The sequence below is a fragment of the Canis lupus genome, unplaced genomic scaffold (assembly GCF_011100685.1).
Source record: "Canis lupus familiaris isolate Mischka breed German Shepherd unplaced genomic scaffold, alternate assembly UU_Cfam_GSD_1.0 chrUn_S102H262, whole genome shotgun sequence".
NCBI lineage: Eukaryota > Metazoa > Chordata > Mammalia > Carnivora > Canidae > Canis > Canis lupus.
Window position 1 is genome coordinate 17,433 of NW_023329842.1, and position 27,786 is coordinate 45,218.

Consider the following 27,786-nt stretch of genomic DNA (forward strand, 5'->3'; position numbering starts at 1 on the left):
TAGTTCTTTTCTCCCAGCGATTGTAGGCAGTTTAATGGATTTTAAAACACAATCTTATGTTTGCTTGCAATCCTTTTTATAAGGCAGTAGAGTACGTTTTCTTCTGAAACCATATTGGTATTGGAATTGGCTCAGTAAACTAATGAGTAAATATAAGCGGGTGCACGGATAAGACAGATTTTATATTCTTTAATTTTTTCCCTTTAGGCAAAGCAAAGGAGCCTTCTTTCTGTACTTGTGGTTTGAGCCTTTTGGGGATAATACAGATCCACTGAGGGAAAGCTTAAAATTAAATCATCCTTACTGCTAACAGCTAATTGACAGTGTTAAGTACAAAAAGTCTTCATTACTAACAAAGGGTTGAAAGCTTAATACGTATATAATTGTGGAACTGCCGCTCCTCACACAGCTTTTTAGGGTCGGGGTTTTAACAGGAAAAGATTCTTGCACTTAGCAAGCAAGCTATGATAAACAAGACGTACCAATTTCAACTACAATCTTTAAACTACTACAGTGTGGTTCAGTGCAGCTAATGTCATACTTAATAAAACGTAGCTTCCCGTTCTTTCGTTCTCCAAAGTCGTCAGAACAACAGGGAATGAAGAGACTTCCGAACCATTGCCAGCTCTTGCTGCTGCTGTTTCAAGGAAGGAAATATTGGACATTCACCCGTTATTCAGGTAACTGTCATATACATTTTCGCAAACCAAATACCCCAATGCTCACATCCCTCCTTGGGTCTTAATATTAAAGAACTACTACTACTTACAGCTTCCCTCATAATTTTGTTTTGCAACTTGGTGATTTCTTCCCTGACTTCACTTTGTTCATCAGTAAGAAAATGTTCATGGTCCTTGTCCAAAGCCTGTGATCTCTAAAACAAGAAGCCTAGTTCAGGTATAAAGCGCCACTTTTCATCTCATGCTGCAAACATGTAAAATCAAATTTCAGGGAGCGCCTGGGTGGCTTAGTAGGTTAAGAGTCTGCCTTCAACTCAGGTCTTGATTTCAGGGTCCTGGGATTGACCCCGTGTCAGGCTCTCTGCTCAGCGGGGAGTCTCCTTCTCCCTCCCCCTCCGCTTCTCCCCCTGCATGTGCCCTCTCTCAAATAAATACATATATATTTTTTTTAATTTTGATTTATTTATGATAGTCACAGAGAGAGAGAGAGAGGCAGAGACACAGGCAGAGGGAGAAGCAGGCTCCATGCACCGGGAGCCCGATGTTGGATTCGATCCCGGGTCTCCAGGATCGCGCCCTGGGCCAAAGGCAGGCGCCAAACCGCTGCGCCACCCAGGGATCCCCATATTTTTTTTTTAAATTCAGTTAGATTTCAAAGGTAACAACCCTTAATATTCAAGGGATGCTCATTAATTTTTCCAAACAAAACACTGTACCTGATACATGGAGATCGGAATGCCCACTTAAGAAATTTTTACAATGTTGGGTTTGAGTCAAATATTATTATTATAGAGGCACGACAGTAGTACACTTGGCTCCAAACAATGCGTTAATAGACAGTTAAGGTCAAGGTGGTGGAAAAACAGATAAAGACTGAACTGGAGAGTATTATGCTGAGTGAAAGTCAATCGGAGAAGGACAAACATTATATGGTCTCATTGATTTGGGGAAATATAAATAATAGTGAAAGGGAATAGAGGGGAAGGGAGAAGAAATGGGTAGGAAATAGCAGAAAGGGAGACAGAACATGGAAGACTCCTAACTCTGGGAAATGAACTAGGGTTGGTGGAAGGGGAGGAGGGCAGGGGGTGGGAGTGACTGGGTGGCGGGCACTGAGGGGGGCACTTGTTGGGATGAGCACTGCATGTTATTCTGTATGTTGGCAAGTTGAACACCAATAAAAAATAAATTTATTATTAAAAAAATAAAGACATTTCTTATCCTGGAAAAAAAGAAAAGACTGACCGTCCCACGGAATGATAATCCATAAACTTAAAACACTCTAAGGAACTTCCTAAACATCACGGAACCCTGCACTTATAATGACTAATAATCAATCTAACAGATTCCATTGGAGGGAATGAAATGATCTGTAACACGGCCTCTTAAGTCATGAAAAACAAACATGGTCTAATCTTTACTGTTCACTTAATGAGTCGCGATCTAGTGCATCCTACGTAAAAGGTACCGTTAGGTGCCGTGGACTAATTTGAAAATGAATGTCTCCTGCACCCTGATTTTTTTTTTTATGATAGTCACAGAGAGAGAGAGGCAGAGACATAGGCAGAGGTAGAAGCAGGCTCCATGCACCGGGAGCCCGATGTGGGATTTGATCCCGGGTCTCCAGGATCGCGCCCTAGGCCAAAGGCAGGCACCAAACCGCTGCACCACCCAGTGATCCCCTGCACCCCGATTTCTATAGCAGCAATGTCCACAATAGCCAAACTGTGGAAAGAGCCTCGATGTCCACAGAAAGATGAATGGATAAAGAAGATGTGGTTTATGTATACAATGGAATACTACTCAGCCATTAGAAATGACAAATACCCATCATTTGCTTTGACGTGGATGGAACTGGAGGGTATTATGCTGAGTGAAATAAGTCAATCGGAGAAGGACAAACATTATATGGTCTCATTCATTTGGGGAATATAAAAAATAGTGAAAGGGAATAAAGGAGGAAAGGAGAGAAAATGAGTGGGAAATATCAGAAAGGGAGACAGAGCATGAGAGACTGCTAACTCTGGGAAACGAACTAGGGGTGGTGGAAGGGGAGGTGGGCGGGGGGTGGGGGTGACTGGGTGACGGGCACTGAGGGGGGCACTTGATGGGATGAGCACTGGGTGTTATTCTATATGTTGGCAAATTGAACACCAATAAAAAATAAACACATATATAAAAAAAGAAAATGAATGCACGGTCTCTTCCTCCCTTATTCCAGGGAGAATAAAAAACACGTAAATTAAAAACCACACAAAAACTTTGTAACGATTAAGGAAATACCCCTTGCCATGACTGTGTGCTGGAAGATAAGATTGACTCTGAGTTAGTTGGCGAAAGAATAGGATTTCAGTAGGTAAAGGGAAGAAGGAATTTAAAGTATTCCAGAAACAAGGAAGTAAAGGTGAGTTAGTTCAGGGAAAGCAACCAATCTGGAGGAGTGGGAGGAAAGGAGGAATGTCGACATAAAACCAGGGAGTTCTGTTACTGGGCAGGGGCAGACGCTGAATACCTGAGGTTTTAACATGAGAGGCTAATGACAGGTTTTCAGGTGGGAAGATCATGTTGCAGAACTGTTAAGGATGGACTGGAGAAGAGAGCACTCAGGTAAGCGTTTAATCGGAGGAGCAAGGAATGGTGAGATCCCGAACTAGGGCAGTAGCAGTGGGAATTCAAAGATACAGTTGCAGAAAGGTTGCAAAGAAAGGTACAGATCAAGAGGTAAATGGCGCACAGGGCACACAAACACACACGCACACACAGACACACACACACAGCGCCCATAGGCACACCAAGAAAAAAGAAGGGGAATGTGCAGGATTCCATCACTTCCTAAAGAAGTATATCTCTGCCTGAAGAAGAGGTATGTGTCACTGAGGACAATCTGCTGATGTGCAAATATCACACCAGATCATTCTCAATTCACAAACGGTTAGTCTTCCTCTGGCCTTTTCATTATGATATACATTCTCTTAGACCTTTCCTTATGATATTTTTAAACTTTTTAAAAATTTTGTTTATTTATTCATGAGAGAAAGGGAGAGAGAGAGAGAGAGGCACAGACACAGGCAAAGGGAGAAGCAGGCTCCATGCAGGGAGTCCAACGCGGGACTTGATCCTGGGACTCCAAGAACACGCCCCGCACCAAAGGCAGGCTCTAAATCGCTGAGCTACCCAGGGATCCCTTAAGTCTGTGTATAAAGTCACTATTCCTCTAGTATTCCAAAAGCAAATGTGCCACAAAATACTCATGTAACACATTTGAATATAAAAATCAGGATCCATCAATTACAACTGCCTACTCGTATTTAACAGAAACCATCAATACAAGGAAAAGACACGTAGAAGTGATTCATAGAATTCCTAGTTTTCACTATATGTTTATTGCTGATCTCAAAACTGATGATCGAACCAAAAAATCATGCTCAAAGTGTTAATAGAGTACCAGTATTCTTCACGATACGTGTATTTCTAGGTAAAAGTCCCACGTTGCCATTCCCTGTTTTAAACGACTCCCATCTGGTACACTTAGGATATTTTTTTTTTTTAGTATTTCTGTATTTTTTTCCTTTTTACAGTCAAGATCTTTAAATCTTCAACATTGTGGGAAAAAAGTTCAAGATCTCAATATCACACATAATCTAATTTACAAAAATAAGAGTTAAATGTGTGTTGTAATAAATAGTGTGAAATCAAAGCAAAAAATTAAATAAACAACTCCCATAAAAGTATTAAGTAATGCTAAAAATAAGAAAATGCATTTCCCAATTATGCTAAATCCAAAGCAGTGAGGTCCTACTGGAAATTGGTTGAAAATTTAAATGTACAACCTAAATGGTTTTCCACCCACAGACTCAGAAAGAAACTATCTTCTACTTTTATATACATATTATGGTTTTTTTCAAGATTTGTTCATTTATTTGAGACACGCACAGCACACGTGCAAGGGGGCAGAAGGGCAGAGGGAGAGAATCTTCAAGCGGACTCCCTGCTGATAAGGGAGGCCCAGCGGGGCTCCATCCCACAACCCATGGGATCAGGACCCACAACCTGAGCCAAAACCAGGAGTTGGTCGTTCAAGCGACTGAGCCACCCAGGCACCCCTACATCTTGTGTTTTCTAAGAGCGTATTGTGTTGCCAAATACAACAGACCTTTAAGAATTCTTTGTATACGTTTCTTAATTTTTCCAGCCTCTGGTTCTGAACAATTCTAGCTTGTTGCAGAATCTTTTGTTGCTCTTGAAACATACCCTAGGAACATTAAAGGAAAAGGTGACAAAATGTGGGTCATGTTTAGTATTCAGAGAACATAATTACCCATCAGGTTGAAAAGGAAGATTCCTTAAATCGATACCTGTCAGCATTTCCTGTTTTAACAACTTTTGCGACCAAGTTTAGATCATTGTGTTCACCACGCATATACAGAAACAATACACGATGACCCTACCCAGTAGCCATTAAGTGGGAAATTGTCTTCCTCACCGATATTGAAGACATGTATTAATTCTGGACTTCCAAGTCCACAAATGGCCCTTTCAGTAATCTGTTTACCACAAGTAGGCAATAACTCTATACAATAATCCTTCCTAACAGTAGTCACAGAGGAGAGATTCCTTCTTAACAACCTTCAAAACATGTGTTAATTCTTGGTGCTTTCAGGACGCATACAGACGATCCTAGCCTCTCTGTTCCTTGACCTGCTCTCCAACAATAATTCTGTCCTCTTCCCTACTTTAGTCACTTACGTAGTCAGACCCAGGATTCCCAATAACTGCAACATCTACATAAGATTAATTAGAGCAAAGACTTGCATAGCAGCTCTGTGACAGGTACTGTTCGGAACCATTTCAAATAGACTTATTACATACGATCTCATTCAACCCTCAAAACAACTCTAAGAGGCAGATGCTCTTACCAGGCCTCCTTTCCTAGCTGAGGAACATGAGTGAGATACAAACAATTTGTCCCTGAGGTCAAAGTACTGGTCAACCAGGATTGGATTAAAAAAAAAAAAAAAAAAAAGCTAAAAAGGTTCCGGGGCCCAGGCTCCTGACCACTGTGCTATGCTGTTTCTCCACCCTGCCCCTCCACCAACATTCTACCTTTACCTCCCTGTTTGTTGTTCTGTCCCTTTCTTACTATGGTTCAGTACTCTTTCAGGATTAATATCCCATTGATCCAAGGAGTCTTCCTTGTCCCCAGTCCCCATTCTCCTAGTCTCTCTTTTCCTCCTTCTTGGCTTAAATTCCATGGTCAATCGTCATACCTCTGCACTTGCGCGTGTACCTTGCCCCCTTTCCACTCTGTCAATCTGTGTGGCCGAACCCCAACCCTGGAGGATCCAGCTCTCTAGCCACTCTGCCACAACCGTGCAGTGTGGTCTCACTTTTAAATTCATGATCACTATGACAGTAACCAAAGCCAGACCCATAATGCTGCTTGGCAATGATATTCCCCTAGTGCATTCGCTGGCCCGCTCTCAGGAAACAATTCCTGGACTTCCTCTCTGCCGCCCAAAGGCAGCGCCTCCTCCACCACTCTAACTCTTAACTGGCGACCTTCCTGTATCACTAAATAGAAGCCATCCAAATAGAATGTTCGGCCTCCCACCACTACTCATCTGGGCTATCATATACCCACCCTTACCCATCTGGGCTCACGGACTCTACATTCTCTCCTATGTTTTTGCATGACCTCCTGATACTTGAGACTTTGAAACAGTAAAGAAATCAACAGAATAGATCAATTTTAAAGCCAAGGCTGATACCAACAGCTAGTTTTGCTTCCTGTTCCTGGGCTTTCCTCATGTCGGTATCCCACTCCCATAACAGAGTCAGAAACTGCTGAGAATATTTGAAATGAAGATTCTGCCTGTAAAACATGATAATGAGCACTGTCACACTCCACAAAGAGATGAGAAAATTAACCATATTTTGCAGGAATACTGTAACAGCACAGTATAGTCTCACGGGAAACAGAAAAGGCACACGAACAATTGACTCTTTTTTTTTTTTTTTACAATTGACTCTTATTTCCAAAAGTATTGTTCCTAAGTGACCAATATAGAAGCCTTCTCACATGCCTTGCCTCCTAAACACTAGCGAGGATTTACCATAAAATCAATTTTCCAGAAAGACTCATTTTATCTAAAAGCAGCTTACTTTTCATTTCTTCTTCCTGAAGAACCTCTACGTTCGGATGCGGTAAGTAGATTCAACAGGACGTTTTATCGAAGATTCCCGAACAGGAATATTTAACTTAAACCGTTCCCCTCTTTGGCACAATAATGATTTTTAAGAAAGAACACTGAATGCAACTTAGCTACAATGTGCAAATTCTTTATGATATAAAGTTAACCTTTTCTACGTGAGGGAATATAGTTAACTTTCACCGGGATAACACTGTAAGACGTTTACCCAAGGTTCGGCTAGTGTAGGTCCAGAATGACTATGAATTAAAAGAAAATTATATAGGAAAAAAACTCCTACAGGAAGAGAACTCAATTGTTCTTTGAAAGGGGGTAGGAAAGGTCACCTTACTGGCTCCTGGAATTACACCCCAATGCTGATAAGGAGTGAGGTTAAGAGAATTTATCCGCTTAGAAAACAATGCAGCAAAATCTCTTTTTCACTGGAAAACTCAATATAATAGCATCTGCCTTCCGTTATTTGCACCAAGGAATACTAAGAAATGATACAAGGGTCCTCGTGGCTTAAAAACAACAACCTCACCTTTGTTCTTGTTGTATTTTCCAACCCTGCTCGATTTTTTCGTTAGTGGTTTTCAGAGAAGCTTTTGCATTTGCTTCAAACATTTTTCTTTTTGCCAGAAGAGCCTGTTTAATGCCAACTGTATAGAACATAGATACTCATTGAAATTTCATGCCGAAAATTATTTGGTTTTCATATATACGATTTGATAGAGGTAAATGTTGCCTCGGCAATAAGCAAAGGTGCTTCAAATCTGTAATGCAGGTATTGCAAATATCTGATCAGTATGTCGTATACCTTTGAAATAATGTCATGTTGTGTGTGCCAATGACGCTCCAAAAAAAAAAATAAATAAAACAAGGAAAATAAAACCTATAACACAGGCGTGGTTTGAAAAAGCCCAGATTTGCTCGCTATTTTCGGTAAAGTCTTTGCAGTACTAGTATCCTGATTCTCATTACTCTAACTGCGGGTTCAGAGATAAGGAAAGGGGGATAATAATCAAACGACATTCCATTCTCAAATGCGTATAAAGAATCCCAAAGATAGACTTTAATGTCCTTGTGATAAGACAGGTAAAAAGCAAACTATTCTGAATTTATAAAATATCCTGCAACTCAGGGGACATGTTTAGATGGATTACCATTAGGATGCATTATATAAAACATCACAAGAGCATTTTCTTAAAAACGACCCCAAAAGGAGAAAAATCATCATATCGCACATTAAAGAATCATTTTTCAAGCGATCTAGTGAGTGATGCTTTTAACTGTGCTTTACTAAAAGAGAGCAAGGCTGTGACTGTAAAAACTCTAACTGGAATAAATGAGTTCAGAAACACTTTTAAAATACTTTCACGGGGTAGCCCTGGTGGCTCAGTGGTTTAGTGCCGCCTTCAGACCAGGGCCTGATCCTGGAGACCCGGGATCGAGTCCCATGTCGGGCTCCCTGCATGGAACCTGCTTCTCCCTCTGCCTGTGTCTCTGCCTCTCTCTCTCTCTCTCTCTCTCTCACCCCTCTCTCTGTGTCTATCATGAATAAATAAATAAAATCTTTAAAAATAATAATAATAAAAAATAAATAAAATATTTTCACGGAGCTTTTTCCATAGCACTTTTATCCATAAGTGCTGCATTTCACCGAATCTTAATACTTCAAATAAAGCTTTGCAAATCGCATGATTTGACTTTTTGGATCTACAGTCGATAGTTACTTTTCAGCAGTCATGAAGGATCTGCAGTCTGATAAAACTATTTTACACACCCGGAATCCCTCTACAGTAAGAAGTTTATTAGACAGCTCACAAAGCCAGCCCTTTGTCGCCACCAAATAGAGCAAAGCTGTCAAAACATACTTGCTTGTAAGGGCGATCCTTATCGAAGAGCCACAGATTGACTTGGGACTCTTTGCTAAGTGTCCCGTCCTGTAGTGCAGATGGTGTGACTGACCTCTGACCAAACAACAAAAAGCTTAGGAGTCTGGATATGACATTTCTCTGCAGCTACGGGAGTTCTCTAGTTTGCAGCTATACGGTTTATTAATGAGAAATGACGACAAAGAGGGTGCTTTTTTGTTTGTTCTTTTGGTTGGTTTTGTTTGATTGATTGATTTTGGCAGGATTCAGTGTGTGCTGCTACTCCAAAGAACAGAGCACTGGAAAGTAATGAAAAGTAACTAAATTAAGAAAAATTAAATTTGACATAAAAACCTGATATGCCACCTAATCTGTGCACACCAAAGGAGGTACGAAGTTTGCTCCGTCCACTCGCTCGCAGAGTACGTTGACGTACCCGTGCATAAAATAACGGCGTCACTCTTACCTCCTCTTGGTGAGTACCATTTTTACCCTTCCAGATCAACAATGGAAAAGGTCAGCACAGAAAGTGGCAAAGTTGAATCACACTAAATACTTGTGTAATATCCTACATATGAGAACAAGGCATGAAAATCAGTCTTGCAGGCCACTCATTAAGATTTCCACCTGTAAAAGCTGTAGGATCTAAAACTTTCCTCTTCCCTGCGGATATCACTTATGCATACCTCCAAGTCCTTGCAGCATCTCCTGTATTTCGTTTCTGTGAAGAAGTTACAGCAAACATTACCGAGGAGACGTAAACCCAGGTCGTATTTGTTTTGGAAGAAATGTCTCATTCTAGGATTTTACAGAGAACAACGGGCAGGCAAGCCGAGTTGACTTGATGTGGCAAGGGAAAATACTGTAAACACGTTACCCCACGTCTTCCTCACGCGGTCCGGGAGAAGACCTCTTTCGCCCATGTTTATCGGCTACTGGATTGTTTCCTGCGTTGAAATAAAAGTGGAGAACATTTTTTTTAATAACACATTTATTTTTTATTGGTGTTCAATTTGCCAACATACAGAACAACACCCAGTGCTCATCCCGTCAAGTGCCCCCCTCAGTGCCCGCCGCGCAGTCACCCCCAACCCCCGCCCTCCTCCCCTTCCAACACCCCTAGTTCGTTTCCCATAGCTAGGAGTCAGAAAGCATTCTTGAGGGAAGGGTGGCCTTTCGATCAGTTTTCGAGGGGGCAATACCGTCACCGCGCGGGCTGCGGGGCCTCTGGCAAACCAACAGCCTTTCAAGGCAGAGCTAGGAAAGGCTGCGTGTCTGTCTGTGCAAGGGCAGAGGAAAGGAGATCGGGGCCCAGGACCACGCGGCGGCGAAGGTGTTCCGGGCCTTTGGCGCGCTTAAACGGCAGAGAACAGCACCCGGCACGTGGGAGGTATTTGGGAAAGAGGGCCTGCAGGGCGCGGGGTGGGGTCGGGGTGGGGTGGCGGCGCGGCAGAAGAGCTGCGTGCGATCTCCGCCTCTGGAACCCTGGTTTGGGACAGGAGGATCCAGCGGGCAGCCTGCGGCAGGTGAAACTGCGCTGGCGCGCACACACACGTGCGGGGGCGCGCACGCTGGAGGACTGTACTGTTGACCTCGCGGAGGACTCGGAGGCAGAGACCTGCCCCGCGTGCGGTCATCTCCGAGCGAGCGCTGTGTCCGCAAAGGTGTGGGGCAGACGGTACCTTCCGCAGCAGCAGCCTCTGGCCCACTCAGCTCTCTGCTGCCTCCTCCGCCCGAATCACAGGCTGCCATTCTCTGAGGCTCCGCAGGGGCTTTCCTCCCCAGGCGCTTCCTGCCAGCCGGAGGCATCCGCAGAGGTGTCTGTCCTCCCTCCGAGGTGTCTGTGTGTCCTCCGAGTTGTCCCGCACCTTGTGAGCCCGAGCACGCGACCGAGAAATGGGGACACGGTCAGCGAGCGTCGGCAGGCAGGGGGCCTCTGCACAGACCGGGCTGCGCGTGTCCTCGTGTGTCTGGCCGGGCCAGGAGGGAGCAAGGAGGATGCGGCCGGCGCAGCCCTGCCCCCCACCGTCCCCCGCCCCCCCCCCCCCCGCCCCGGGGACGGCGACCCGGGGCACGTCAGCTGCCCCGGGCCATCTGCGTGCCGCGCCCTTCCGCCGCACTCTTGCGCCTACGTTGGGACAGAGGCCGGCCCGGCCCCCGAGGTCCCTCCCCGCAGGGCTGTGCTGGCCTGGAGACCCGACCGTGGCCGGGACGAAACCCCCCCGCGTCCCCTGGGGATGCGCGGGGAATAAGCCGTTCTGCACCCGTCGGCAGACAGTCAGGTGGAGGGGGCTCCTCGACGGGCCACCTGGACCCCCAGGACGAGCCGTGGCCCCGCCCCCGGGGGCCAAGATGTCGGGCCCGGGCGGTGGTGTGGCCGGAGGGCCAGGCGCAGAGGGCCCCTCCTCACCAGGTGTCACCCTCCCGGGCCATGAGGGCCCTCGCTCCCGCTCCCCGCCCTGCCAGCTCTGCGCTCAGGGGCCTGGTCGTATCCCGTCGGAGCCCCGGAGGACCCCGTGGGGACGTCACCTCAGAGGTCAGCCCCGCCGCCCCCGTGGCCGCCCCACGCCCTGGTCCCGGACGTTCCAGGATACCCCCCCCCCCCGCCCGCCACGGCCACCCAGTGCCACCGGGTCCGCCTGCCTGCCTGGCTGGGCCCCCCAGGGGGTCGCTATGCCCGGCCCCCGGCCCGGCCCCCGTTTGTCTTGACCCTTCCTCTGTCCTATGCCCCTTCCTGTGCCTATGCCCCAGCGCTAGCCCCAACCCCTCTGTCTTGCCCCTCGGTCCTGCGAGCCTCCGTCCCTATGGCCCACCCCCGCCCCGCCCCACCCCCTGTCTCTGTCGGTCCTCCCTGCGTCCCTCCGTCCCTCCGCCCCACCCCACCCCACCCCCACCGCCACTCGCACCCCCACCCCGACCCACCGCGTCTCTCGACGCCCTCCTCCCTCCGTCCCTCCGCCCCACCCCCACCCCCATCGCCTCTGTCTTGTCCCTCCCTCCGCCCCAGCCATCGCCATCGCCATCGCCATCGCCATCGCCATCGCCATCGCCATCCGCATCCCCATCCCCCGCCCCTCTCAGGCCTCCGCGCACACAACGACCTCCACAGCAGGTCCTCCGCGGCGACGACCAGGCTCCTCTGAGGGCCTCGCGACTGACTGAGAGGAGCCAGTCAGCCTCGCCTGCGCGGGAGCGTCGCTGAGCTGAGGGGCTGGCCCAGTGCGCATGCGGGAGGCGGGACCTCGCCAGAGACACGCCCCTCGGGCCCCCTGCCCTCCGGGCGCCGGTGCCTGCCGGCCCTGAGGATCGAGGGTCGAGGGTCGAGGGTCGAGGTTCGAGGGTCGAGATTCGAGGGTCGAGGGAGGTCGAGGTACGGGGCTCACGTGGCGAGGGCCGAGGGTCTTGGGTCAGGACCCAGGGTGGAGCGTCGAGGGCCGCGGGCCGAGGGTCGGTCGAGTGCTGAGGGCCGAGGGCTGAGGGCTGAGGGCCGAGGGTTGAGCCCCGGGGCCCAGGCTGCGCGTTTCCGGCTCTGCAGCCCGAGGACGTTACTTTCATCTTCCTGGGAAATCACTAAAGGGTACTGGGTTGTGGAGCAGGTGGCCGCTCAGGCCTCCACCTTGCTGACCTGAGGCGGAAGGCTTTTCGCAGGTCCTCGTCGGGCTCCTGGCGGGGCCCTTTCCACCCAGCGCTTCCGCTTCCCGGAGGAATAGCCGTCTCCCCGAGGGTCCTGAGCAAACGACCCCCTCCGTTGTCTCGGCTCCGCTCTTGGGTTGGCGGTTGGTAGGTTGCCTTTGGTGCTGTTTCACAGACCCCTGCGCGTGTCCTTCACTGTGCTGGCCTCCCGCTGGGTTGCCCGGGTAGGAGGACTGAACTCCTGTCAGCGTCCTGCCTGACGTTGGCGGTTGCGCCACGTCCCTTTCCACCCAGCATTGTGTCCTAACAGGGTCTGTGCTATCCCGTGGAGCCCCGGGAATAGGCCTGGAAGCGGCCCCCTTCCCCCTCCCCCTGGGAGCACACGCCCCCGCCCCCGGGGAACCGCTCGGTGGAAGCGGCCCCCTTCCCCCTCCCCCTGGGAGCACACGCCCCCGCCCCCGGGGAACCGCTCCTCAATGCCTTCGCCCCATTGCTCCTCCGTCCACGTGCCCTTATTTCCACCGCAGCGCCCTGGACGGCAGCGATGCTACGAAGAATCTCACGTCTGCCGAACGTGTGCGATTACGCTCTGTGGTGTTTAAATGAGCCCAAGAGAAACACATAAAAATAAATGCGCCCAAGGCTTCAGAGGACTTGATGACCTGTTCACAGTCCTACCAGCAGTGCACAGTGGTTCCCCTTTCTCCACATCATGCCAGCTCCTGTAATTCCCAGTTGTTTGGTTTTGGCTTTCGTTTGGTTGTTGCCTCGTGTTTCTCTGTTTGAAAACAGGCATCCTACAGGGTGTGAAGTGCTTGCTGCTTGCGGTTCTGACTTTTCATTCCACTGGCGATTACTCACGCAGACCACCTTTTCAAGTGCCTACGGGGACGGGGCCACGGGTGTCCTTTCTCTAGACATATGCCCATTCAGGTCCTTTGCCAATTTTTAATAAGGTTTCTGTCTTTTTGGGGTGCGCGTTGGTTTTCTTTCTTTCTGTTTTTTTTTTTTTTTTCTTTGCACCGCGGGTGAGTTGTAGGACCTCTTTAACGGTTCAGGATTTTATTCTCTTACCGGGTCGGTCATTTGCAATGATCTTCATCCATTCCTCGGGTTGCCTGCGTGGCCTGTTGATAATGTCCTTTGATGCGCAAGGCGTCTATAAACTGTGACGTTTCCGATTTACCCAGGTGCTTCCTGGCCTCCCGGGCCTTTTAGGATGAAAGCTGCCTGTACTCCGAGGTCATAAATGTTTCTTCAAAATTGACTTAAGGGCTTATTTTGTATCTTTTAGTCTCTGCTCACGTGAAATTGGTTTTTGTGCTTGCTGTCCGGTCGTGATCTAATTGCTTCTGTCCCCCCATGGAAAAGAAAAAAAAAAAAAAAAAAAGTCACCGTACCGTCCCCATTTTTCTGAAGGGTGCACGCTTTCGCCACTATCAGCTGTGCCCGGTCACACATCAAGGTTCGCTATGTCCCCGATTCTGGTTCTCTGTCCCGTCCCACCGCTCCTTTCGTTTATCCTGTGCCAAAAGCCACAGCCTGTGGCACAATGAAGATTCCTAAGTCGGGGCCGCCCGGGCGGCTCAGCGGTTTAGCGCCACCTCGGCCCCGGGCGTCATCCTGGAGACCCCGGATGGAGTCCCACGTAGGGCTCCCTGCCTGGAGCCTGCTTCTCCAACTCCGCCTCTGTCTCTGCCTCGCTTTCTCTCTGCGTCTCTCAGGAAGAAATAAATAAACACAAATCTCTAAAGAGTAAAAACAAAGATTCTAGGTCAGGCCCAACTCCGAGTCCTCCGGGATTAAGCTTACACTCTGATGACTCAGATCCTTCCGTGATTCCTGACAGCCTCCACACGAGGGTCGACCCTACATACGAGGACCCTTAGCACCTCGTCTCCTTTGACTCCCCCCTTTATCCTCCCCATCCTGAGCTGCTTGCCACCGCCCGAAGCACACCGTGGCTGTTGCCTGCCACTGGGCCCTCGAACGAGCTCAACCAACTTCTCTGCCGAGACCCTTGGTTGACACTCCTTCCTCTGCCTGTCGCTGTGACTTGTGCCGCCTCGCTCCTCTCCCTGCACTGTAATCCAGTCCTCTGTGTGCTAACGGGACCCTATTCCCGTGCCTCACTTTGACCATGCGGGAAGCCTCTATCATTCTACCAAGCAGATTTGGAACTCACAATTCGTATTGGTCACTGTTTGCCCATGAATACAGACAACACTTCAGCGAGCTATGCTGCCCTGGCCTGAAGGGATACACACCCGTGACTCATTGGATGACCTTAATAACCCTCTGGAAGGTGAATTGGTGCAAGGCCCCTTTATAAGTTAAGAGGACCATGGTCAGAGACTACAGATGCTTACCCAAGTTTGCAGAGCCGCACAGTGGAGGAAGGGCCAGACCTTTGGCGTGTTTGTTTGTTTTTTTTTTTTTTTTTAATCATGAATTTATTTTTTATTGGTGTTCAGTTTGCCAACATACAGAATAGCACCCAGTGCTCATCCCGTCAAGTGCCCCCCTCAGTGCCCGTCACCATTCACCCCCACCCCCCGCCCTCCTCCCCTTCCACCACCCCTTTGCCCACCCCTGGCCCTCGCCTCTTCACTGTTTTGCGTCCCGTTGCTGCTCTGGGGCTACAGCACGTCTTCAGCTACAAGCCATGGTCTCCAGTAGTGCCTGCCTGTCCCAGTACTGCAGAAAATGGTTTGAAGGCTGTGACTGAGGAGGTGGAAGTCCTTTACAAAGTTCTTGTTTTCCATGTAAATTTCAAAACCTGTCAATCGAGAAAGGTGCTGCCTCTGGCATTTTGGAGTGCACCTAAGCGTTATGAAATGACAAACCCATTGAAGAGTCCACGCAGACCAGACCAGATGACGGGAACAAGGGTCTGTCCTCGGTAGAGCAAGGGCCAGTAGCTCAACCACGGCTTTCGGGTTCCAAATTGTCAGGGACATTCTGGTTCCCTATGGCTGGCACCGGGACAGGAATCGCGATTTGTCAGAAGCTCCCACTGGGGATTTGGATGATCAGTATAGATACGTGTAAGTGCTGTGGCAGGTCCTGGACCTCCCCGAGCACCCCTTCCCTCACCCTTTCGTCCTTACTAACAGAACCCTGACCCCATTGCACAGACAGGTGAGCGCGTGGCCCAGTCCAGCCCCTGGGCTGGCCGTGATTCGTGTCCCAGATGACGCCGGTGGCATTCCTAGGAAAGCCCCTGGAACTGGAAAGACGCAGCCGGCATTCCCCTTCGATCTTTCCCACTTGCTCCTGCCAGTGATACAGACGCAGTGCCCGTGGCCCTGGAGACAAAAGCCACATTTAAGGAGAGAGGGGCGAGAAGAGAGGAGATCCTGGCTTCCCGAGGTGTAGTACCAGCCCTGGATTATGTATTCCTACCGTGTGTTACCTGGAATAAACAAAGCCCCTGTATGAGCTACTTGATTCAACAAGCAGGAAGACGCAATTCACGGTGACAGAGCAGCGCATACCTGAAATTTATTTTTGCCCAGCTTGTGTCAGGGGTGGTAGACTATTACCCTAACACCTAAACCCAAACGTGTACAGGGACTCAACTGGTTTATCTCAACTAGTTTATCTATTACTCTTGGCACATTACTGGGAAAGTGACTGGGTCCTCCTGGCAGGCACTATCCATGCACTTCCACAGGGACCCCGGCTGTCAGAAAGTCTGCCACACCCAACGTGGGGCTCCCACGGGAGCCCCGGAGGTGGCCCCCTTGGCAGTTTGCTAGAAGGGGCAAAGAGCACAGAGGTGCACCAGGTACCAGGTGTTTACAAGTTAGGCCTGGCAGTGGCACGCCTCATTTCCGCTTGCCGTCCCATTGCCTGGATCTCAGGCACACGGTCACACGTAACAGCAAGGCAAGCCGGCGAATGATGCCTAGATGGGGCCCAGGAAGAAGAGGAGAGCAAGGATTTAGGTGGCGACCGGGAGGTCCCTGCAACCTGTGCCTTTCTGAAAGTAATGCAAAACTTGACTACGTTGGGTTTTCTTAAAGGGAAACTCACAAAAATGCTCAAAGCACCAACTGACAGTCCAGCATGCCATTAAACGGGGCTGTCCCGCTCGGGGACTGTGAGACACCGAGCTGACTTCTTGACTTCTCTCTCGAAGCCTTGATCACTTTCGTACTATCTTAAAGGCATACCGACAGTATTTGTCTCGTGATATTTTGGATGCCGCTAAGTGAAATAATGCATAAAAACTCGTACGGGCCCTCAGTAATATCCGGGAACCAGTCAAATATTAGTAACAGTATAGCAGCATTACTGTTTCTGATTCATTCTATCGTAATGGTGATCGGCGTTTCGTGTTTATTGTATTGCCATTATTGTGGCCACTTTGTGAGCCACTGGCACACAATTTCCTGAATATCAAACATTGAATGCAAGCCGGTGCCTGCTACATATTTCAAAGCGTAAAAACTAACTGATTTTCATCATCAGGATTAACTGTAACATTTCATTAACAAATGTGGACTTGGGACGGGAAATATATATTTCAAGTACATGAATAACTTAGGGTGTGTCAGACATCACAAGGGCATTTTTACTCTTTTTTTAAATTTATTTTTCCGTGAGAGACAGAGAGAGAGAGAGAGAGAGAGAGAGAGAGAGAGAGAGAGACAGGCAGAGACACAGGCAGAGGCAGAAGATGAGCACGTGGCTCAGTCCAGCCCATGGGCTGGCCATGATACGTGTCCCAGATGATACTGGTGGCATTGCTAGGAAAGCTTCTGGAACTGGAAAGGCGCAGCTGGCACGGATGCAGCTGCATAGGCAGCTCCCATGCAGGGAGCCCGATGTGGGACTCGATTTCGGGACTCCAGGATCACACCGTGGGCCGAAGGCAGGCGCTAAACCGCTGAGCCACCCAGGGATCCCACATTCTTACTGTTTAAGGCAGTATTTCTTCCAAAGAAGTCAGAGAAGATGATGACGGATGTGTGAATAAATTCGATCAAAAATGCATGCAGTCTGGTTGACCCTTCTTATCTCCTTTTTTTCCCTCCCACTCTCTCTGTTTTCCTTTGGCCTCCATAACTGCATAGTCTCCCGTTATCTCCTTTCATTCTGGCGACTCCTTCTTACCATTGCTAGCTCCTTCTCTTCAAATGAGCCTTCGCATGATGATGTTCCTCAGGACTTGGTTTTACTTGATTCTTTTCTCAATCGATACACGTTCCCTAAATGTTTCCACCTATGTGCATGATTTCAATGGCCATTTACATCAGAGCTTCTCAAAGGGTGGTGCATGGGATCACCGATATATCAGAATCCCTGAAAGGAGAGTGTTTAGTCCAGATTCCTTGGATCTGTCCTAGGCCTGCCCAATCAACCATGTGGGCGTGCACTAGGAATCTGCATTTTCAGTAAATTCTCCAGGTTGCTCTCAAACTTGGAACCACTGTATTAGTCAAGAAGGACCTGACTGTCACAAACAGTGGCAGCTCAATATCTCCATCTGGCGGCTTCATAAAACCACTGTCTTTGTTTTGCAAATGCCCACCAAGGATGTGAGGAAAATATTAAAAATCTGAAAATCAGGAAAGAAATTGGAACAAGGGACTTTAGTGGACCATCTGCTCCATGACTAACCAAGATGAGTTATGACACCTTTTGAGTCATAACAGCTTTTGACTTTTCTAACACCGACCGTGAACTTGTCTGTTTTACACTTGTAAGGAGAAATCAAATTGATACATCTCAGAGGTCCTCCGACTATAGAAAAACACAGGTATTGGATGACTCCTGTCTATAGATCATTTCAGCACGTTGTGATTTCTTACGGCAGTGCCAAGAGGTTTTCTGGAATTTTGAAGTTATCCTTCCAGAGGTTAGCTCATAAAGAACGGTCTACTTTCCAAAAATAACTTAATACAGAGCGCTCTTTGTTAACTTAAGTTCTCCTGTCAAGTCTCTCTTCTAATTATAAAAGCAATAAAGACTCACGATAGGATAATTTTCACAAAATAGAAAATTTACAGAGGAAATGAAATTCATGCTTCATTCCACTACTCAGATGTACTATACGATTTGAAAGTGAGGGATACTATCTGCTTCCATCCTTCTCCCCCCCCCCTCCCTCTCTCTCTGCCCCCTATATTATTTTCTTTGGACCTTTCACCTTTTGGTGCCTGCCTTGATTTGCTACCAGCTCTGGGCTTTTATTTTTTCCGTCTGTTTTTAATCACACATGTTACTTCTTTCATCTAAGATTTGGAAGCAAATCTTCAATATTTTATTCAGTCCGATCCTTCTTCCATAGTGTCTACTTCGAGTTAACGGTCCAGGCTAAGCCAATGATTTATGTTGTACTTCTGATCCCCTTCCTCATAATGCTCAGCATTTCACTGGTTCCCGTAACTACACCAATATGTTGGGTGAGGGATGACTGATGATGACCATCCAGGGGGTAAGGATAGTCTCTTCAACAAGTGGCTCTGGGACAGCGGTATATCCACATACAAATGAACAAACTTGGACACTCTAGTCACAGGATACACAAAACGCCTAAACGTGAGAGCTAAAATTATAAAACTCTTAGAATAAAGGATAGCAGTAAACCTCCATGACCTCGGATTTCTTAAACATTAGACCAAAAGCAACAAAAGAAAAAAAAAATGGGTAAATTGACGTTCACCAAAATGAAAACAAGCTTTTGCATTAAAAGACACCATCTTTGGGCACCTGGGTGGCTCAATCGGTTACCATCTGCCTTTGGCTCGGGTTGTGGTCCTGGGATTGAGCGCCGCATCGGGCTCCCTGCTCAGCGGAGAGCCTGCTTCTTCTGCTGCTCCTCCTGCTTCTGTTATCTCTCTCTCTCTCTTTCTCTTTTTCTCTCCCTCTCTCTCTCTGTCTCTCTCTCTCTCTGTCTCTCACTCTCTCTCTCAAGTAAATTTGTAAAATCTTTCTTTAAAAGAACAAAAAATAAATGACTATCGAGAGAGAGAGAAAGATATCATAAAGATGGGAGAAAACATTGTCAAATCATATGTCTTTTTAAAAAAGATTTTATTTATTTATTCATGAGAATACGCAGAGAGGAGAGAGAGAGAGGCAGAGACACAGGCAGAGGGAGAAGCAGGTTCCATGCAGGGAGCCTGATGTGGGACTCGATCCCGGGTCTCCAGGATCATGCCCTGGGCTGAAGTTGGCGCTAAACCGCTCAGCCACCCGGGCTGCCCATATGATTTTTTAAAAAGTATTTTATGTATTTATTCATGAGAGTCACGGAGAGAAAGAGGAAGGCAGAGACACAGGCAGAGGGTGAAGCAGGCTCCATACAGGGATCTTGACTTGGGACTCGATCCCAGGACCCCAGGATCACGCCCTGGGCCAAAGGCAGGCACCAAACCGCTGAGCCACCCAGGGTTCCCCTTGCAAATCATATGTCTAGGGAGAGTCTAGCAACCAGAGTATAGAAAGAACCCTTACAACTCCAACCAAATGAAAAAACAAATAAAGATGGGAAAGAGATCTGAGTACGTATTTCCCGAAGGAAGATAAACAAATGGCCAAAAGTCACATGATAATATGCTCAATATTATTAGTCAGTCGGAATTGCAAACCAAAGCCTAACAATAGCTGTTAACGCCCCCTAGAATGTCTAACATTAAGGGGAAACAGTTGGTCTTTCAGAAAGCATCTCTGATTTGAAAAGATTGGCCATGGGTGCTTCCCACTATTTTCCCACCCCTAAAACTACATAGGCTACATACATGGAGGCTCTTGGTATGCCTCTTCCTCTCCTCTTCACCAAGAACCTTTCGAAAGCCTTCATTCAGGTGGCACACAGTTCTGTGTAAGAGTCCAGCTTGCCCTGCTCTCGTGGATTGCACGTAGAACGAGAGGGCTTTGTCTGGCTCTGGAATCTGGGGTCCATGGCTGTGCTGGGTCTGTCTGGAACCGTCACCTTGTGAGGGCTGATTTGGGGCATCACTTGCCAAATCAGCATTCGGTGACATCGTGTCAGTGGTTTGAATTCGGCCATAATGGTAGTACTTACAACATGGAAATAGGAAAACCCTGGAGCTCGGAACTGCAATCTCCCCTCCCGAAAGCCTGTTCCCAGCACATCACACTGCCCAGGACTGGCCACAGAAGAATTGCCTGGAGCTCATTAACAGGAAACAAGAGCTACATCACAGGGCAGCTCTGTCCCCTGATGTAGATGACAATGAGAGAGGAAGTGTGCGCTGTGTGCCCTTCTGAGAGGAGCCCTACCTCTGGGCTTAGCCTTCATTGGCAGTGTGGTTGCGGCAGTACAAGCTGAGCGCACATCCCAAATGTGAGAGGCTCATCTCTATCTCCCTATTGTCCTCCATCGGGGACATTTTTGGGGACTCGCCTCTCTTCTCAGGAACCACTGGTGTCCCGAAAACCTTGTCAGTACACAGTCGTCCGAGGGTACACTGAGGGTCATTTGGTCTTGTTGCAACCCGAGTTTCTAGTTAAGGCAAATGGACCTCTGACACCCAGGGCCTTTGTCCTGACACGTCTTCTCCTCTTGGGTCATTTTTAATTGACTGAGAGTCCTTGAATCCCACCCACACAAACACACACGGCCTCATGTGTCTTGGCACGTTGAAAGGAGGTCCTTAACGGAACCTGGATCCTAAGCGTGTGTGTGTGTGTGTGTGTGTGTGTGTGTGTGTGTGTGAAGGGAAGACAGAAGCTGTTATCTTTCCACTTTATTTCTTCCATAACCCATTTTGCAAAAACTCCCCTGCCCTCAGTGCCTTTTCTGAGACCATCAGATATTGTCTTCAATGTTTCATTCATTCATTCACTCACAAACTCATTCATTCATTCACTGGATTGGTCAGGGTGTAATTGACTGAGACCACGATCGACGCTCTGCATCTGAGGAGGTATTAGTACTTCCTGGTTTCCATAGAAAGCGAACATCAGGAAGACCTTTTCTGATGACATTCTGGTTTCCATGACAACTGGGTTAAGCCATTCTTTCCTGGAGACAGAAGAAACATTTAACAAGGATATTTACAGACTGGAGAGATGGAGTACCTGTAGAAACGTCGGACTAGTCAGTGTCTGCTATCAATGTGTGAGTCGTGTGTGTGTTTGTGTGTTGCCAGTGTGTGGGTTTTAGTTGGACTTTAAGAGCTCTAATCCCTCCTGTTTTATCAGAGGGGATGGCAGCTTCTCTTGGGGCTGGGGAGCTTAGGTGACTGAATACCTCTGTCACACCAGGGCCCCTTTCTGCTGTCCTAAGGTGACACCATTGCCCGAGGGCATTGTTACCTGACTTCTTGAAAGCAGAGATCCCCAAATATTCCTCATCATGTACCTCTGCTTGATGATTGTCCCATGAACCCTTAAAGATGTAAGTTGACTCGCTTGCACTGACTTAGAGTCAAGTTATTATGTGTGTGAAATGAGAGGGAGAAAGAAGTCAGCAAATGAGGCAAATGGGTAGGATTGGAAGATCTAATGTGACTCTGTGTAGCCTAGGGGATGATATTGTGCTCACTCTGAGTAGCCGACACACACATGATCTAAGAAACATCTCTAACAGACAAGGTCGGAGCCCACGCTCTGAGGTCTCCTCTTCAGACGTCACGGCTTCTCAGAACCACCGTATCCTCCGTTGCGCTCTCTGGAACTACAAGTGCCCACTCTTCCTGTCATGACACTCTTGCGTCATTGCTCAATTGTACTTTTTTTTTTCTTTTTTGATCTCCAAATGACTCAAGTTCTCTTTCATAAAAATAGGAAGAGAGTGTTGCCTAAAAGTCATGCTGGTTTTCCCTCTTTGCTTTTAAAGCTGTTCTTTTCCCACTGGGTTCTAGAAGTTTAACCATGATGAGCCTAGACCTGTGTGTGTGTGTGTGTGTGTGTGTGTGTGTGTGTGTGTGAATGTTAGAGAGAGAGGAAGAGAGAGGGAGAGCAGGGAGAGGGACGGAATATATTATGCTTGCAGGTTGGCATCTCAATACACCATCTGATATTTTGGAACATTGTTGCCTATTGTTCCTTCACACATTCAGCAGCCCTTCTCTCTTCTTGGACCGAAGTACAATATATCTTCTGTGGTTAAATATATACATTTTAATAATGAACATTTCCTTTGATCCATAGAAAATGTACCTCAAAGACATTTGCAATGTATTTGCATCGCTTTCTATGCAATGGTTGGTACTGTTTTGCTTGCCTGCTTTTTGTTCACTTACATCCAGGATTTCATTTCATATCACCTTAGAATCTTTGCAAAGTAAGGTTTCGGTGCCTATGTACACGTAAATGTGTCCTCCGTGTAATGTTTTAAAACATTTGAGAAATGATGTCTACCCTCACTACCCACTTCTGTCCTTTTCCTTCCTCTCTTGCCAATGCAACAGTGCCATGACATTTCTGTTTATCATTCTGGACTCTTCTCTTGCATTGACATGTCTTTGTATCCAAAGATGAAGTAGACACCGTTGCTCTCATGTGAATGTGTGCCTTACGGAAAGCGTATTACTTGCGCTTCACTGGTCTCTAGATATATTTTTTTTTGGGGGGGGGGAGTGAATGAATTTTTGTCCTCTGTCAGCACATGAAGGTCTGCATCAGTCCTTGTGTTGGATGCATAACATGCCCTTGTTGGCTTAGATTATCGGTTTGTTAGTCTATTCCCATGGGTAGCAAGCACCTGGCAGACACCCAATGCCGTTATGACAAGCTACGATGCAGTGAGTTGTCTTGTGAATTAGGGCACCTTTTTCTCCTTGTGCACGACACAGGGAAATTAATAGGTTCTGAAATACACACTTTGTCCGCTCGCCGGGCTATCAGTAATTATGGAAGTCTCGCCTGCAGGAAAGACCAGGATGCCCTTGACTTTTCAGTCCTAAGGCTGTGCATGATTTCATCACTGTTAGAGAGGGAAGTGGAGGTCTCCCTGTGGCAGGTAACAGTGACTGGAGGGGTAACAGAGAATCTCTGGAAGAAAATTGGCCTGCTTGATGGGAGAAACCACCTGAGTTTGCTAAAGGAATGGGACAGAAGTCACTCTAGTCTTAAAATAAGGCCCTGAGGGGAACCTTGATGTTTGTGTCGTCCTTTGCACAAGCACTCATGGTTCTGCTCCTCTGGGCAGCTCTAGAGCTCTTGATGGTGTGTGCCTGCAAGCGTAGTTGCTGTGGTTCCTTCTTTCTTAAGGGAAAATGGGGGGCAGAGTTTGGCAATTTGAATGTGTAGGTGCTCTGAGTGTTGTAGCTGATCATTGGTAGGTGAGAAGCAAGCCTAGTTTTTTCAGTTCTTTGGTAGAACTGAGGGCGGTTCACGATTTTTCAGTCTGCGCTACTTGCCATTGAAATGTTTATACAAAAATGGTCCACATTTCCAAATAGGTGTGACCTCCATGAGTTTATGAAACTAGTGAGCAACATAAGGGAAAGGTTTTGAAGATGCAATTCCCACTCAGTTGCTCTACAAATGGAATGAGGTTAAAAACTTTGACAGGTGGAAAGTTCATGCTGGATTCATGGGGCACTGGAAAGGTGTAACAGTAGGCAAGAACGTGTTTTCTCTCTAAGTGAAATTGCGTGAAATGTGCCTTTATAGCCAAAAGGGGGAACTGCTAACTCGTCCATTCATGGAAATACATGTTTTGGGGACAGTTTAAGGTCACAAAGCCTACAGCTTAAAAGAAGCTCCAAGGTGTGCCTGGGTGGCTCAGTCGGTTGGGGTCAACACTCTTGATTTCAGCTCAGGTTATGATATCAGGGTCATGAGATCGAACCCCGTGTGGGGCTCTGCATTGGGCATGGAGCCTACTTAAGATTCCATCTCCCTCTACCTATGGCCCCGCCTTCCTCCTCCATCTCAGAATGAAAACCACACACACAAAAAGTCCAATAAATAAGCACTGGTTTTAGGGAAGGGATGAGAGGGTGTTGGGGTAAAGATGAGAGAAGTTCTGCCTCTGGGAGTGGAGGGGTGCAGGAGTCCTATCAAGGACAGTGCCCTTGTTTTGAGACAACACGTTCAGAGGGTTGTTTTCGTTTTTGTTTGGAAGTGATCACAGCCCTCAACGGGGAAGGAGTTAAGGAACAAAGCTTCCAAAATCATTCTTCCAAAAGTCACGGCGATTGATTGGAGAAATAAATATTCGTTGCCACCACGTTCTCTCATTCCTTAGCCAAGGAGCAAATGGACTAGAGTTAACAGCAGGACTTAAAAATTGAAGCTGGTTCATCTGAGGGTTCTATTTCTTGATGGTCTGGAATTGACCCTGAAGTTACAAATCGTGGAGTTGTTACTTCTACGATTCCCCTTCTGTTTTATTCTATTCATTTTTACTGGGCAGGCATGTTTGGTATGACTGTAAACTAGAATTGTGGATACATGTTCAGATCCAAGCCCTCCGAGAATTGGGGGTCACTTTAATAGTTACTTCAGTGTCATTCAGGGTTCTATTTTTAATACTTGTTCCTGGTGTGCAGAAGAGGATCAACATTTACATGTAATTCCCTCTATCTGTCCCTCTTTCTCTCCAACTGCCACGTGTCTGTCTACACACCCACCTGGATGCACCCTTAGAGGGAAAGAAGAGAGCTGTGCTCCTGTCAGGATGAAAAAATAAGGAAATCATCTGCAACATTATGTGCCACCCTTCAATGGAAGCTGTTTGGACAGTGGGCCAAAGCACATGGTGAGTAGGCCATGGAGGATTTTATATTTTCATTAAAAACCCTTTCCTTCTGAATGCGTCTCTCAAGGGTGCATCGTTTTGGTAACCGGACAAAATGATTGCAATTGATATTTTGGTTGTCCGCTGCAAGTTACTCCATTAAAGTGCTTCGTAGTTGAACAGATGTACACAACGTGAATGGGAGAGAATATTCAAATAGGTGCTATGGTTTTTAAAGCCCCCTTTCTATAGAAAATAGGTTTAAACAGAATTTAAAAGTGCGAGACTCATATATTTGCAGTTCGCATTCCTTCTGGGTGATCAGCTTACTGATCCTTAATGGTTTTCCTACTTTATGGTGTTAAACAGCATTTTAGATTCTCCGTGTGTAATTCCAAGATAAGGAACTGAGACGAGCTGCCCTGGAAGCAACAACATTTGCATGCATGCGTAGAGCAGAAAACATGGATTCCATGCATCAATATCAGGCATCTTGCGTCTCTAACCTCATCACTCTGAGTCTGTGTATGTATCTGTGAGTGTGTGTGTGTCTGTCTTGGGGGTCTGGTTGGAGCTCAGGTGACTCAGGCACTCCTGTTCTGTGTGAGAGACTGGCAGGTCATGCTGCAGGGAGACTGCAGTTGGTTGAGTTACCTGTTTTTCCTTCTCCTCTCTGTTCTGTGTCCTCACCCGACACCCGTGATCTAAGAGCCAGTACACTGAGTTCTGTAAAGCAGAGGACACAATACCTGCATGATCATACATTCTGGCAAGAAAAGGTTTGTGCAGGCTGGGCCCAAAGTCTGTGTCATTAGTCATCATACGTTTCATATTGTAGCTAGGAGTATGTGTGAACAAAGTCCTGCATACATGTGTTTTCTTAGGGAAATAATCTGTTGTAAATCAAAGCGTACCATTTGAACCGATACTGGATGAACTAAAATCTGTAAGCGAACTGTGATACGTAATTGAACAGTATATGTGGAAAAGTAGAACCCATTAACAGGTATTTCCTGACGGGTCGGAAGGGGGATTGAGAGAACAACTGCATTTTCTGCATGACACACATCTAAAGTTTGAAATGTATTTAAATGAAGTTTTTAAATGTCAGGGAAACCGCATTGCAAAAAGTGATTCACAAAACTGATGCAAAAAATCAGATTCCCACGAAACAGTGATCCCATACTGCTCTTGAGTGAAGAAATACAGTGCTAGGCATATGTGCACGCGTGTGTAGATGGCGCATTGGGACGTGCGCTGAACGCTCACACCATCATGTTGACAGTAAGCATCTATCATGTATTGCCCCCGTGTATACCCCTCTGCATGGTTTTTCTCTTCACAATTTTACTTTAGAAAACACCAACACACACTTACATAATAGACACCGTTTTGTTGCGCGCGCACACACACACACACACACACACACACAAAACGCTGCTACTACTAAATCCTTGCATTTAAGACGGACAAAAAGGCTATTATGAAAGCTGTAGTAGTGGCCATGGTTCTGAAATAGGAGGACCAGCCTAAACTAAACAGGTTAACATGGAAATATTTTTGAAATTCAAACGAAGGAAGCAGAGAGACAGGTCTACATTCCAAATGAGATATAACTAACATTTCTGCTTCAGAATAGCCTGTATTCCAGAGCTGGGAAGGGAAAATGATGACTCCATCCCCATTTCGTTGACTTAATTTCCCATCTGCCTTTCTGATTTTCTAGATTAACATTAGAGGTACGTACGTCCTGGGTATCTACATTTGAGGCCATTTGATCCCTGGAAGGACTGTGCACCTCAGAGGCACAGAGCAGAGGAAAGGGTCTGCCGGACAAGCAGTTGGAACGTGTGAACCAACAGGTGCCGCGAAAAGACTCACGCCTCCCTCGATCTACGTGCTGTTTTGTAAGACGTTCCTATTTACTAAACATTTCACTTGCAGTCATTTCATGTTGACATTTGGAGTGTGGCTTATTCCGCTCCTCGCTCTACAGCCATCTCTTTCCGAAAATTTAGCTCTGGGGGCGGGGAAGGGGGTGGGCAACAGCCTTTTGAGCCACCGTAGTGCAATGCAAAAGGGCAGGTCAAGCCAATGGCCCATGCCTGTAGCAATCCTTATGAAGGATGGCACCAGTAACCACCAGGATGATCTTCGTGAACCTCTGGATTCTAAGCTCATGCTCTTGAACCCAAGATTGGGCTGGCTGGCATTCAGGGTCTGTAGGCTGGAGATCGTCCCTGGCTTCCTTGGGTGCACAGGGTGGCATCAGCGCCCCCCAGAAAATAAGGACCGAGTGAAGCATCCCCCCAGGATGAGCCCCAGGGAGCACAAAAGGCACAAGACGGCCAATAACACAAATGAGATCTGGAAAACGACACCCGCCTCCCCACACAGATGCTCTTTAATACGGAGTGGGCAACAAGCAGGGCAAGAAGTTGGGTATGGAAGGTTAAAAAACTCCTCAGGCATCTTCTGTATGTTCCCCGATACTTGCCTTGTATTTACTCCCCCTATCTGACACACAAACTCTTTATAGTTCTTTGTTTTATCTCCTTTCAATTCTCAGTGACCGATGTTCTTCTACGTTCACAAAAGTAATTTTTTCTCCTAATGGTTTTCTTCTCTTCCTTTTCCACATTCCAGTGTTCTCCTATACAGTCCGTTCCGTGACTCTGGGAGACTCAGGTGAAGAAGGAGGGTCCACACAAGCAGTAAACCCTTTGTGGCCCGAGGCCAAA

The 27,786-nt window shown here is 47.2% G+C and overlaps 1 protein-coding gene and 1 long non-coding RNA gene across 6 annotated transcripts; one reads left to right on the plus strand and one right to left on the minus strand.

The window, feature by feature from the left end:
• Window positions 1-174: 174 nt before the first annotated feature.
• Window positions 175-12,700, minus strand: LOC119878153 (synaptonemal complex protein 3-like). 3 transcript variants are annotated; one of them, XM_038588872.1, is made up of 9 exons: window positions 12,371-12,700; window positions 10,428-10,613; window positions 9,623-9,692; window positions 9,432-9,466; window positions 7,413-7,530; window positions 6,453-6,552; window positions 4,834-4,932; window positions 770-874; window positions 175-637 (listed from the first exon to the last, which is right to left on the minus strand). In XM_038588872.1, exons 2-9 carry the CDS (start codon window positions 10,552-10,554, stop codon window positions 584-586), a joined length of 708 nt encoding a protein of 235 aa, XP_038444800.1. In that variant the 5' UTR covers window positions 10,555-10,613; window positions 12,371-12,700; the 3' UTR covers window positions 175-583. The 3 variants fall into 3 exon arrangements, with proteins under 3 accessions (XP_038444800.1, XP_038444799.1, XP_038444798.1); XM_038588871.1 differs by lacking the exon at window positions 12,371-12,700 and adding an exon at window positions 11,847-12,315; XM_038588870.1 differs by lacking the exon at window positions 12,371-12,700 and adding an exon at window positions 11,844-12,315.
• LOC119878154 lies at window positions 11,998-27,786 on the plus strand. 3 transcript variants are annotated; one of them, XR_005386673.1, is made up of 3 exons: window positions 11,998-12,115; window positions 26,772-26,952; window positions 27,692-27,786. It is a non-coding gene; the product is annotated as an uncharacterized LOC119878154 (long non-coding RNA). The 3 variants fall into 3 exon arrangements; XR_005386671.1 differs by lacking the exon at window positions 11,998-12,115 and adding an exon at window positions 25,024-25,066; XR_005386672.1 differs by lacking the exon at window positions 11,998-12,115 and adding an exon at window positions 25,424-25,570.

Bases quoted from the DNA above. Each gene is read 5' to 3' on its own strand.
- LOC119878153 (XM_038588870.1), bottom strand. From the start codon at position 12,300: ATGAAAGTAACGTCCTCGGGCTGCAGAGCCGGAAACGCGCAGCCTGGG. The intron at 9,693-10,427 runs GTACCGTCTGCC...ATTTCAACGCAG, and splicing joins AGAGGCTGCTGCTGCGGAAG to GAAACAATCCAGTAGCCGAT. The intron at 875-4,833 runs GTCTGTTGTATT...TTCTTGTTTTAG, and splicing joins TATACAAAGAATTCTTAAAG to AGATCACAGGCTTTGGACAA.